The sequence below is a fragment of the Myotis lucifugus genome, unplaced genomic scaffold, assembly GCF_000147115.1.
Source record: "Myotis lucifugus unplaced genomic scaffold, Myoluc2.0 scaffold_178, whole genome shotgun sequence".
Taxonomy (NCBI): Eukaryota; Metazoa; Chordata; class Mammalia; order Chiroptera; family Vespertilionidae; genus Myotis; species Myotis lucifugus.
Genome location: NW_005871226.1, coordinates 1,067,495 through 1,079,389, shown reverse-complemented (window position 1 = coordinate 1,079,389; position 11,895 = coordinate 1,067,495). Strand labels below are relative to the sequence as shown.

The window sequence follows — 11,895 nt, the reverse complement described above, 5'->3', positions numbered from 1 at the left end:
GTTGCCAAGAGAGTTCGGATGTGGAGGGCCCTTCTGCCCAGGCCAGAGAGAGTTCTGTTTGGGATACTTGACAAGGAGACACCAGCATCCTCGTTCTGGTCAGTTCCCAGCCCCATGCACAGCTGAAAGCTTTCTCCCTTTTTTCTGGAACCCAGGCCCCCTCTACTACATAACTGGGGTTCCCTCTTGTGAGGTACCAGCATAAATGCTTTATTGTCACCTCGGGCAGGTAGCGCTGTTGCATGTCCTGGGCGGGCATAAGGGCACATTGAGTTGTCTGGCAGAGCTGAGACCGGCTTAGTGTCCCCTTTGTCCTCCTAAGCCCCTCCCCCATTTTGTGGCTGGGATAGGGTTCAAGTGGGTCATTCACAGGTTGCCCTTGGAGCCTTCATCTGTCCCAAAGGAAAGCCCGCCCCCAGCATGCTTCCCGCATTCCCTCACAAGTGCCTTCACCCTGTATGCTTCTCATTAGCCTGCTACTGCCCTTTCTACAATTAACAGTCATACCTGGGTGGTCAGCACCACCCCAGAAAGGCCCTACTACCCCTGTCCCTCTTGTGTCAGCTTCCAGTCATTTTCCTGTGGTACCAGGCTGCTCTGCCCCACTCCCTGTGTGGCTTGAGCCCACCAATCGGTGCATTGCGCCCAGTCCCAGCCAAGCCCCTTCCTCCTGCTGCCCCTCCGCTATGGGCCTTGCCTGACCTCTCCCTCCCAACTGCATCCACCCCCCACCCCCAGTTCTGGCCAGGATCCAGTCATCTGGAGCATTCTGCCTTCGGAGTCACGTGTTCCCTGTGGGTGTCCCGATCAAGCCTCCTTGACCCCAGTCCTTGGCAGAGCCCTTCAGCCTTACAGTCAGTCTGGGCCCAATCCCAAAGCCAGAGCCTCTGGATGTTTCTCCACCCACCCTCCTGCGACCTCATCCCCCCGGGCAGTAGGGCGGGGTAAGGAGCGCTGATACCAGAACTAGGATGTTTGTACGCCCTGGCCAGGTCCCCTGCGCCCCGGACCGAAAGTGGGCGGGGCCGGACAGAGCCTGGCTGGCAGCGCGCCCAGGCGCCTTCAATTGGAAAGAAAGTCAATGGAGGCTCGCACCGAGCGATTGGTGCTGACGTCGACGGCGGTGACCTTAATTTCGGTGTCGCCAAACTGCATGGCGGCACGGATCTCGCGGCGGCCGGGGGGCGCACCGGCGGCGTCCGGGCCGCCGTCAGCGGGCGCGGGTTCGAGCTCGAGGTTGAGCGCGCCACACTTGCGCACGCCGGGGTCGGTGATGAAGCGCGCGTCCTCGGCGGCGCAGCAGTACAGGTTGATGAGCACGCGCCGCTGGCCGGGGCGCGCCGGGCAGTAGCTGCGACGCACCTCCTCGCCCAGCGCCACCGACTGCTCCGCGGCCACGAAGCGCTCGAAAACGTCGGTGCACCAGCGGCGGCCGTCGCGGACCAGCAGCTTGTCCGGCGGGTGGCGCCCGTCCACGAAGCGGTTGAGCACGCCCACGCCGTAGGTGAGCGGGGAGCGGCGCACCCGCACCACCCCGGGCGCCTGCCCGAACAGCACGGCGCCCTTGAGGATGGTGAGGCCCACGTCGTGCGGGACCACCACGCGCAGGCCACGGGGGCCCAGCGCCGCCTGCACCGCGTGCTGCAGCACAGCTGACTCGGCGAAGCCGCCCACCAGGAACAGCAGCTTCACACCCTGCACCTCCGGCCGCGCCAGCAGCGCCTCTGCGGGATGGGGTGGAGGTGGGGGGAGAAGGAGGAGGGAAGGGGGTGAGAGGGACAGCATGAGCTGCTGAGGCTACCACTGCGCGGCCACTCCTCTCCACCTGCCCGGCAATTAGAAACTAGCCATCTCAACTGTAAAACGGTTGCCCTATTTTGATGAATAAAAACACGGAGCGCTTTCACTGAGGGCTCTGCCTCCCCAACAACACACCCCTCCCCCACATGGAGGCCCTGAGAGAAGGATATGCACCTGAGAAATGCCTACTGCGCACAAGACACTGAGCTCTTTAGATACTTCAGCGCCTTTAAATCCCTGTGATAACGGTTTGGGGAACCCGATACTATCACCCCATTTTATCAATTGGAAAACTGAGGCACCAGAGGTTATTTAACTTGGCAAGACTACACACAATCCCTCCTAGCTCTTATTTCCCAACGCACCGACTCCTCCAGGGTTCCAGATGACTCTGGGTCTCATTCCAGTGTATGGATGTGTGGGGTTTCCAGGCACTAATAGGGGCAGTTATTCCCGCACCTGGGTGTGTGTGTGGGGTAATGGAGGACCCGAGCTCAGGCGCTCACCTATGTGCTGGATGATCCCGCTGACTGTGGGCTGGAAGAGCTCGTTCATGGCCTCGCAAGACATCCTGAGCATCCCCTGTGAGGACCACTTCACGAAGTTCACGCTGCAGGTGAAGGGGGTTCAGGTCCAGATGTCAGGGTCCTGGGTACCACTGTTGGCCCAGGCCTATGTGCCTGGGCACTGACTGCACGTTATGTGTTACCCCAATCCCCACTCTCCCAGGGGCTTCAGCCAGGGCCTGCTTCTGTTCCAGGCATGAGGTCCCGGGAGAGGAGCCTCCCTAGCCTCCTAGCACAGTGTGTGTGTGTGTGTGTGTGTGTGTGTGAGTGTGTGTGTGTGAGGTGGAAAGGGGAGAGAAGATAGACGTTGGCCCTTTTCCAGAGGCCCATGATGCCTTGCTCCAGTTGGGGCCGCTTCTTCTAGCTGGGCTGCTCATGCTCCGCCCCCTGCCGCAGGGCTGCCTAGAGCTGCGCGAGCTGTGCTTTAGGCTGACTCCCACTGCTCCCTGCGGCCTACACCCTCCCTTACAGGGGCCTTCCCCATCCGCACGCCCCGCTTGAGTCCATGGCCCCCAACCACCTGCTCCTGCGCAGGGCTGTCTCCACGTTGTGGCCTCGCTGCTTGCGGTAGAAGTCGATGAAGGAGAAGGGCAGTGAGATGTTGAGCGCCCCCGCACGGTGAGGGCCTGCCGTGCGTTTGCGGGCTTCGAAGGCGATGGTCAGATCTACCCAGGCTGCTGGCCGTTGCCTTTTGAAGGTGGCAATGAAGTCCACGCCGAAGATACGACCCAGCAGCTGCTCGAAGGCTAGGTCCACGCCCACCGCGCCATAGGGGCCACCTGGGGTGGGGCAGGGGATGAAGGGGGCGCCAGTGCAGACATCTGGCCAGAGGGCATTGGCGGCTGGGTATCCAGGGCGTTGCCTGGCTACTCACCCGACGCCTTGTAGAGCTCCTTGAGGGTGCCGTGGGGCTGCTCCAGCTGGTGCACCGTCAGGTCCACCGTGCCTCCCCCGCAGTCTGCCACCACGTAGCTGTCTCCTGCAGCGGTGAGCGTGAGCACACCCTGTGGCCTGCCTTGCACCCTCAGCCCTGCGCCTCCTCCCGACCAGCCTCCAGCCCTGCTCCAAGCAGGTCCTGAGTCCTACTTGCAGGGGTGGCGATGTGGACGTGTGAGAGGCTTCATTCAGGTTCTTGAACCTAAGGCCACCGGCTAGCGGCACGAGGTGTGTGTGTGTGTGTGTGTGTGTGTGTGTGTGTGTGTGTGGTGGGGGTTGGGAGGGTTGCGGGGGGGCACAGGGGGGTATGGTCCAGGGCTCTGCAACTCTGCAAGGAGCATGAGTTAGGGGCATGGTTGTGAGTGGGGTGAGGGTGCAGGTGACTGAAGGGACTGCCAGGTTAGACACAGCAGATGTTGGAGGGAGGGGTTTTTAGGGGCTGGAGCCAACTTCCTGAATGTTCCCTTCCTCCTATCAGTATATAGGGGCCTGGAGGGCCCAAGACATATCCCACCATCTCCCGGTCTCCCCACCTGCTTGCAACTCTGCCCACAGCTCTCCGACCCCCGACTCCACCAGGAACGTGCGGCTGTGGCGGGACCTTCGCAGCTGTTCGCGGGCTGGGGGTGGAGGGGGAGCAGGACAGTGAGGTTAGAAGGAGGTGTCTCAGCTACCACGCTCAATCCTCATCCTCCCGCCAACGCCCTCCATGAGCACCCGGAGCAGCCAGCGCTCCTGAAACTGCTGCTCCACTCCTGAGTGGGAGAGGGGGTGCTGACCCCTAAGGGTCTGGAGGAACCTGATAGGAAATCTGCTCGGTAACCAACAGCCGAGGGGAAGCACTTCTGGCTGCAGGGCCAGGGCTCAGGCTGTGGAAAATCAGGGCTGGGAGGGTCTGAAGGAGCTGCGTGTGTGTGCCGGGTAGGTCTCGGGGGACCCAGGGAGCCCAGGACTTGGAGCCTCTCCCTGTCACAATGAACAAGGCCGACTATAGCTGTCTCAGTGCCTGGTCCTGCAGCAGGAGCTTGGGGCTGGTGTGGGGGGTGGAGGGAGCCGCTGATGTGCCATGAGGGGAGGGAAGGATCCAGGGGTTGTTTAGGGGAAAGCACCTGAAGACCACCCTTGGCTCAGAGGGGGGCTGACTTCCTCCTTGGTCAGTACCCAAGCACCCCTCCCCTGGGTAGGCTATCTCCCCAGACCCCAAACTCAGGGCTGGGTTGAGTCCTCCCTCCTCAGACGGTCCTCGCCAAGGGCAAGGGGAAACCTCTGCCCTGGGATTGGGCTCCCCTGGGTCAGGGCTGTGCCTCCGCATTCCACCGGAACTCCAGGTAGGATATTTCTGCCCTCTCGGGGGCTGCTCCAGAGGAGGGGGGCCTCTCCTCCATGCTGGACAAGGCTGAGTCTCTGGTCTCAGGGGCCCTGGAGGTGGCTCACCTTGTCGGAAGCTGGAGTCGATGGAGCGGCGCTCGCCCAGGCGCCCGCTGCCTGGGGCCCGGCAGCTCAGGTCTAGGAGCTGGTGCAGACGCAGCTTGCGGCAGTAGACCGAGGCGGCCTCAGGCTCCAGGGCGATGAGCAGTTGCTCTGCAGTCTCTCTGGACACCAGGCCCGCCTGGAGAGAGGTGGTGGGCAGGGCCAGGAGCACCGTGGGCTGTCACACCTAAGATGGCGCCCAGGGCAGGCACCCAGGGCCTGTGGGGGCTCCCATCTCCTCCCCATCACACCCCTCGCATGCTAGCCCTTCAAGCCCCTGCGTGCTGCACAAATTTGGAGCTGCCCCACAGTTGCCCTGTGAAGAACACCAGGGGGTTGCCCAGCAGGGAGAGACCCTAGACAGAGTGGAAACCTAGAGCACCTTGGGATCTGGCCCTCTGAGCTGCCCAATGCGGCCTGGGCTGCAGCCAGGTCCCCTTCACAGGAGCAGGGCTGGCTGGCCAGCTGGGCACTGGCCGAGGGTGTTCGTGGAGACTCTAGCATAGTGTGTGTGTGTGTGGTGGGGGGGGGAATAATGGGCAGGCCATCAATCAAATGAGATGGTGGGGACCCCTTTGGCTCACTGAGCCTTCCCCCTTCACCAGGCTGGTGTCACAGTGGCCACAGGCCTCCCCACTCCCAGGAGAACTTTGTTTCTGGGGAATCTCATGTAGGAGGAAGGAAACTCCTAGTGAAATTCCAGGCACCAAGACAGGCCAGTTGGGGGGAGAAAAACATTTGGGAGCTGTTACTTCCTGCATCAGGATGGGGGAGTCCCTGTGGAAAGTTTTTATGATTTTGTGGGATTCCCTGGATTCTGACGAGATGGGGGGTGGGGAGGGGTAGGTATCCAGACTTCCTGCCAGGGCCAGCCCTTCCTGAGCTGGCAGCCAGGGAACGGTGTGGGAGGAAGCAGAGTGGGTAAACTGGCAGGAGGAGGGGCACTATGGCTGGGGGGGGGGGTGTTTGTTCTAGCTGGGCACATCCTCGCTTTCATTCTGGTCTTTGCAGGGGGATGCCCACTAGGCTTAGGGTTAGCTTCTTCCAGTGACAAGCAAAGGCACCTGGGCACATGCCTGACCCATAGGGGGCCCTGGTATCCTCCAAGGGGTCTACAGGCAGCCCCGAGACCCCTCTTGTAGGTCCTAGGACGTCCTCCAAAGCCCCAGGTCAGGACCAAGCAATGAGTGTTCCTCTGGAAGGCTGTTCCCTTTTCTCCCCCCCTCCCCCATCTCTACGAGAGAGGCAGTGCCTGAGCTCCAACCATCTCTCTCTCTCCAGACCTTTGGGTATCTCTTATGGGAGGAAAACCAGCAAACACTGGCCCAGACCACCTCCCTTCAGAGGTTCCTGTGCTCAGGAACTCACAGTGGTTGGGGCTGTGGGGGTGGTGGATTCCTGAAAATACTGATGCTGGATGAAGTGCATGTTCTTAGTACCCTGCCCAGCTACTGAGAATGTGGCTGCTCTTGGCTCACAGCTGCCCCCTTCTCTGGAGCTGCCCTCAGCCGAATGGGAACTGCCTCACTTGGAGAGGATCCCCCTCTACCCAGTAACCAGGAACAAAAAGCTGGTCCCCTTGCCTCACTGTGGCCAACACAGGGGTACAGTTCTCCCTCCAGAGCTCTCCACGGGGTCAGGCTGAGGTCACACTCCACATCCCTGCTCAGCTCTTTCTCCTGTCCTGCTTCCCTCACCCCCTGAGAGCCCTTCTTCAATAGACCAAAGCACAATTCCCATCCTGGGCTCTGCTTTTAGGAAACCTGACCTAAGACACTGTCTAAGCTGGCCTGGGCAGTGCCTCTTGTCCCTCAGTCCTCTGTTCCTGCAGCCACTTCCCTCCCCCAGTGGCAACAAACCGCCAAAATGCCCAGCAGGTAAAGGCGGGAGGTCTTCCCACAATGCATCTCTGGTCCCAAGGGTGGTGGGTGAATGAGGGGATGTATGGGGCCATCCCCGGGGCCCTCCCGAGCAACATCAACCCCTCTGCCTGCGTGTCCTCACCAGGTAGGCAGCCTCCCGCATGAACTGCTTGGCGGGCTGTTTCCAGATGGCGGGCACCGTCAACACCCAGCGCACAGTGTCCTTCTCTGGCAGCGAGGGGCACTGCTCTCTCAGCTCCTGGGGCAGGAGGGGCAGTGAGATGAGCGGCTGGCTTGAGTGGGGTGTCCTCAGCCCTCTGTGGGAGCTGGAAGAACTAATCAAGCCTCAGGAAGGGCTTTCCAGCAGAGTTGGAAAAATCCCTAACGCTAACCCCTCCACCAACACATATATGGCCCATGCGGGCTCTTCCAGACAAGAAGGCAGGGGAGTGGAGAAGATGACGTCTGACCTCTGACAGGGGCCAGGGATGGCTAAGGGGAAAGGGTGGGCCTGGGGACGGGGCTGCAGCGCACCTGAAGAGCATGCTCCTTGAAGAAGCGCAGGGCATGGGCGAACACCTCCAGGGCAGGCATTTTCTTTCCGTTTACCGCCTCCAGCTGGGTCTTCAAGGTGAGATCCTGGCAGGGACACAGGGCCACTCTGCAGAAGGCCGTAGTTCTGCCCCCATTTCCTGACGACCTCTCTCTTAAAACCACCCCATTTCCTGGTGCTTACCCTCCTGGGCACCGTCCCACTCCCTATAATCTCACTTTAGTTCTGTCCCCAGCCCCTCTTTAGCCCCGCCTCTCCGCTAACCCCATCCTCACCCTCAGCCACGCCTTCATCCCTTCTTTACTTCCAAGCTCCGTCCCTTAGCCACCACACCCCATCCACCCTCCATTAGGCCCGCCCCTTCCCCTCCTGACCCCGCTTCTCTGGCTGGAACTGGTCCTGAGCCAGAATGTGACTCACAGTGGCGCTGTGGATCTTCATCTTGAACTTCTCGAAGTAGAGCCAGTCCCGAGCCTCCTCGGGGTCTAGATCGTGGTAGTAATCACGGGCAGTGTAGCCAAAGCTGTGAAAGGCACCCTCCGGGGTCAGCAGGAGGCAGGTGGGGGTCTTCTGGTGCGCCACGCCGGGGTCCCCACCCTCCCATTTCCTGTAGAGACAGGGCTATCAGTGGGGTCAGCAGCAACCCTCACTTGGGGGGGAGGGTTGGATAATGGCGTTGGTGAGCTGTGTGACCTTGGCAGGCCTCTTAGCCTCCCCCAGTCTCAGTCTTCCCTACTGTAAAATGGGAATAATAATAGTACCTGCCTCTTAGGGTTCTTGTGAAAAGAAAGATGGTGCTTGGCATCCAGTTAAATCTCCATGAATGCTGCTCTTGGATCCTCCCTATTCATGGGGCTACAGGACGCACCCGGCATTCTGGGTTCCCTTCGTCATTTGACCTGTCTCCCTGCACCCTTAACACGAAGCAGCAGGCCATCATCCATCCATCTGCCTGGGTCTGGCTTCCTCATGTGTCTCTCCAGCATTCTAGCAGAGGCCTTCACCCAGCCAGCTAGTTCGCCTCGCTCAAGGCCGTCCTCCACAACCAAGCTCGTTTAAGGCATTCATGACATTCCTATCTGACCCACCTCAGCAGCAATACCCCAGCTGACTGCACCTCTGCCAGGTCCCCCAAAACCTGAATGATATTCCAAACCTCCCTATTCACAGGCACATGCAGACCTCCACCCAGAACTCCCTGCTCAGTTCTCTGACCTGGAAATCTTCCCCGATTTCCTGACTCCTCTAGGCCAAGCTTGTCACTGTGGCCCTTTGGGGAAGGTACTGGGAATCCAGGTAGAAGAACAGTATGTGCCAACGCTTAGAGATGTGAAAGAACAGGAGAACTAGCTGTAGGTTAGCTCAAAATGCAGCAGGAGAAAAGACAGGAGTGTTGAGGTCAGCTAAAGAAGAACATCAAATGCCGTATCGGAATTCTCTCTTGCTGGGGATTAGGTTGGGGAGTGAAGAGGCATGATCACAGTGGCCTTGAGAAAGGTGACAGGTCCCCATGTAGCAACAGCCTGGAGGGGAGGGAGGGCAGAGAATAAAAACCATCCAGGTGAGAGAGGGTGGTGGGCGTGGAGAGAAGTGGATGGGTACTCCAGAGATAGTAAGGAGACAGAAGTGATGGAACTGGCTGGCTGGTAGGGGTGGGGAAGGCTTGGGAGGAGGCCAGGACGTCCCCCAGTGACTTCCTGTGACTGTCACCTCCACAGGACAGAGGCAGTGTCCCTTCATGTGTCCTTGGCTCCAGTATGGGGCGCAGCGTGGCCTCAGCTGCCGTGTGCTATGGGGCGCAGCGTGGCCTCAGCTGCTGTGTGCTGACCCTAGGGGACTGTGAGTGCTCAGAGCCGTTGTGGCTTCATGTGGGTATGGGGGCGCAGAGAAAGGGGAACGACAGTCCAGGGACCTGACTATCGGTCCCTCCATCCATCCTTCAGTCCAACCTCCGGGGCCCTGTGGAAGCCCCTGATCCCCCATTCCAGTCTGGGTTGGGAGCTTTGGGGTCTTCTAGAGCTCCACCTATTGGCTGCAGCCCCACTAAGACACACTCTAAGGATCAGGGTCTGCAGGGCTGGAGGGAGTGTTTAAAGAAATGTTTTGTTCAACTAAAACTCGACATCAGGATGGATTTTTTGACCATCTCTTTCATAACAATTGTGTGACTTGTGTCAACTCGGTTAGCCCTCTGGTCCTTCATGTCCTTGTATTTCATTTGAGATGTTGGACCTAGGAATTTGCCTCTAGGAATCTACTCCATAGAAATCTCAGCACAAGTTTTCAAGGGAGGAGATTCCTTGCAGCATTTTTTTGTAATAGTGAAAAATTAGAGACCGCCCCCCCCAAAACAAAACAAAACAGAAACCATCAGTAGAAGAATGGATAAATTTTGAAACATCCATACTATGGAATACTATGCAATGTTAAAAAGAAAGTGGTAGCTTTATGTATTGACATGAAATGTCTACAAAATAGTGATAAAAGTTTAAAATCGGCAAATTGGCCCTGGCCAGTGAGCTCAGTTGGTTGGGCATTGTCTCATGTACCAAAAGGTTGCCAGTTCAATTCTGGTCAGGGCACATGCCCGGGTTTCAGGTTCAATCCCAGTAGGGGGCATGCAAAGAGGCAATCGATGAATGTTATGCTCTCATATTGATGTTTCTCTCTCTCTCTCTCTCTCCCTTCCTCTCTCTCTAAAATCAATAAAAAATAAAAATAAAAAAGCCAAATTGTATAATATTCCATTTTTACTTAAAACACACATACACACATATATTCATACATATATGTGTGTACTAGTATGTGCTTGTAAGCAAGCCCAGATATTTGTGTACTTTCCTGTATGTTTTTTATATCTCAATAAAATGTTTTAAAATTAAAAATAAAGCCCAACATTTCCTGCAGAGGGCAGGGAACTGCTCCAATGGAGGCAGGGGGCACAGGACAAGGGCCATCCTCCAAACTTTCACCCCAGAGGGGAGCCCAGACTTGGGGTGGCAGGAGCTCTGAGGGTACCCCATGTCTCCTCAGTGACAGTACTTCTGGGACCAGGCCCAACCCCTCTCCCCCGACCCAATCTCACAGCCCAGTGGCCCTCACCTCATCATGTGGATGGCCTCAGGGTCACTGGCAAAGCTGAAGGCATAGCCACTGGAAGTGGTACCAAAGTCGATGGCCACCACCACAGAGAAGGAGGCCTGCTGGGGGGCTCGGGCCTCAGGCTTCTGCAAGTGCAAGACCTAGAGTTAGGGAGCAGCCCAAGGGCCAGGCTGGGTGTACATGGGAGCCCCCGCCCCCTTTCCTGACTGAGGTCCAGCCCATCCCTGGTTCACCTCCTCCCACCTGCCTGCCTGGGCTCCCCTCCCTTCCCAGGCTCCAGGCTGATCCCTGGAGATGCCAACTGCCTCTCAGGTAGCCCTGCGCAGCTTTTAGCTCAAGCTCCTGCTTTCCTGGCTCCTGGTTCTCTGCCCACCTTCTGTCTGCACAGCCTTAGCCCACCCCCATCTCACACCGTGTCACAGCCCGGGTCCAGCTGGGAGCAATTACGCTCCTCCCGGCAGCTTCACAGCACATGGACCTGTGTATACTTGACCCTGTTGCTCTTTGTGGCCACAGTGACACAACCAGACCGTCGGTTTTGTGGCAGAGGGGAGAGGCCCCGTGCACGTGCCCAGAGTGGCCCCTGCCTCCTCCTAGGCCTGGCTCCCTGAGGACAAAGGGGCCCCCAGGCTCAATAATTTGGGTGAGGCTGTCTGGGGTGAGATGACCCAGCGAGCTTGGGGGAGGGTTATGTCCTGGAGAGTTCAAGCTAGTAATTTCCAAACTCTGTATTTTTTAGCAGCGGGTCTCCTCTTCCTCAGGTGGGGCTATACTAGACAGGAGGGGGGCGGGGCAACCCTGGGAGGGCCAGTGCAGACCCTGAAAAAACCATATGCTCGGAAATACGCCTGCCCCAGGCAGCTGAGCTGCAACAGCCCCTGGATGTCATCCTGGAGGGGGTATTTGGGTGTTAGTACTGGGGCTCACCTCAATAGAATTGTTACCCCTTAAGTGCAAGGTCACGTAAGGGTAACCCTTCTGCAGAGAGCATGACTGGGGTGTGCTAGGGCAGGAGGCACAGTGGTACCCCCAGCCCTGCCCCGGCCCTGCCAGGTATTGTTTCTGGAGCACCACCCCCCTCCACACCACTCAGGCCACCCACCACACAGATGCCCACGCCAGGCTTACTGGAGACTGTGAGGGTGTGAGGGGGGCAATGCCACAGCTTTCCTGGGTCCTTGGGGAGCCGGGTGGGCTGGGAATGGGGGACCGCTCTGGGCTGGAGCCTGCAAAGAGAGGGGAAAACATTGTGGCACAATCAGGGTAGGGGGCTGGCAGCTGGGCCCCAGGCCTGGGAGGTTCTCCCATCTATCCTTGCTGGGCCAAGGCAGGGGTGCCCTGCTGAAGAAGGGGGATGGGTGGGAGGGGAGGTAGGACGAGACTGAGCAGGGACACCTGAGGCAGGAGCAGGCTGAGGGCTTATGATCGGTTAGAGGTGACCATCCCTGGAGGATGACCCATGCCTCACCTGGGGACTCCTCATCTCCCCAGCACCCCTCAGACACAGTGGGGGAGGGGAGAGACCGAGAAGCAGCGTATGTGGGGGCAGACTGAGTGCAGAGATAGAAGATCAGGAGAGATGGGGTGGGTGAGCTCCTGCCTGGGG

General features: G+C 58.7%; 1 protein-coding gene across 2 annotated transcripts in view; it reads right to left on the bottom strand.

The window, feature by feature from the left end:
* Positions 1 to 189: 189 nt before the first annotated feature.
* HSPA12B (heat shock protein family A (Hsp70) member 12B) overlaps positions 190 to 11,895 on the bottom strand; it is a 16,766-nt gene continuing 5,060 nt past the window's right edge. The window contains exons 3-13 of one of the 2 annotated variants that reach the window (XM_014462342.2): positions 11,418 to 11,515; positions 10,290 to 10,414; positions 7,608 to 7,794; positions 7,169 to 7,273; positions 6,777 to 6,893; positions 4,737 to 4,911; positions 3,836 to 3,922; positions 3,241 to 3,345; positions 2,887 to 3,145; positions 2,307 to 2,410; positions 190 to 1,724 (exon numbers count right to left, since the gene is read on the bottom strand). In XM_014462342.2, the coding sequence (XP_014317828.1) occupies positions 1,063 to 1,724; positions 2,307 to 2,410; positions 2,887 to 3,145; positions 3,241 to 3,345; positions 3,836 to 3,922; positions 4,737 to 4,911; positions 6,777 to 6,893; positions 7,169 to 7,273; positions 7,608 to 7,794; positions 10,290 to 10,414; positions 11,418 to 11,515 (2,024 nt within the window). In that variant the 3' untranslated portion in view covers positions 190 to 1,062. The remainder of the gene's footprint in view (positions 1,725 to 2,306; positions 2,411 to 2,886; positions 3,146 to 3,240; positions 3,346 to 3,835; positions 3,923 to 4,736; positions 4,912 to 6,776; positions 6,894 to 7,168; positions 7,274 to 7,607; positions 7,795 to 10,289; positions 10,415 to 11,417; positions 11,516 to 11,895) is intronic. The other variant, XM_023760275.1, reaches the window with a different exon arrangement.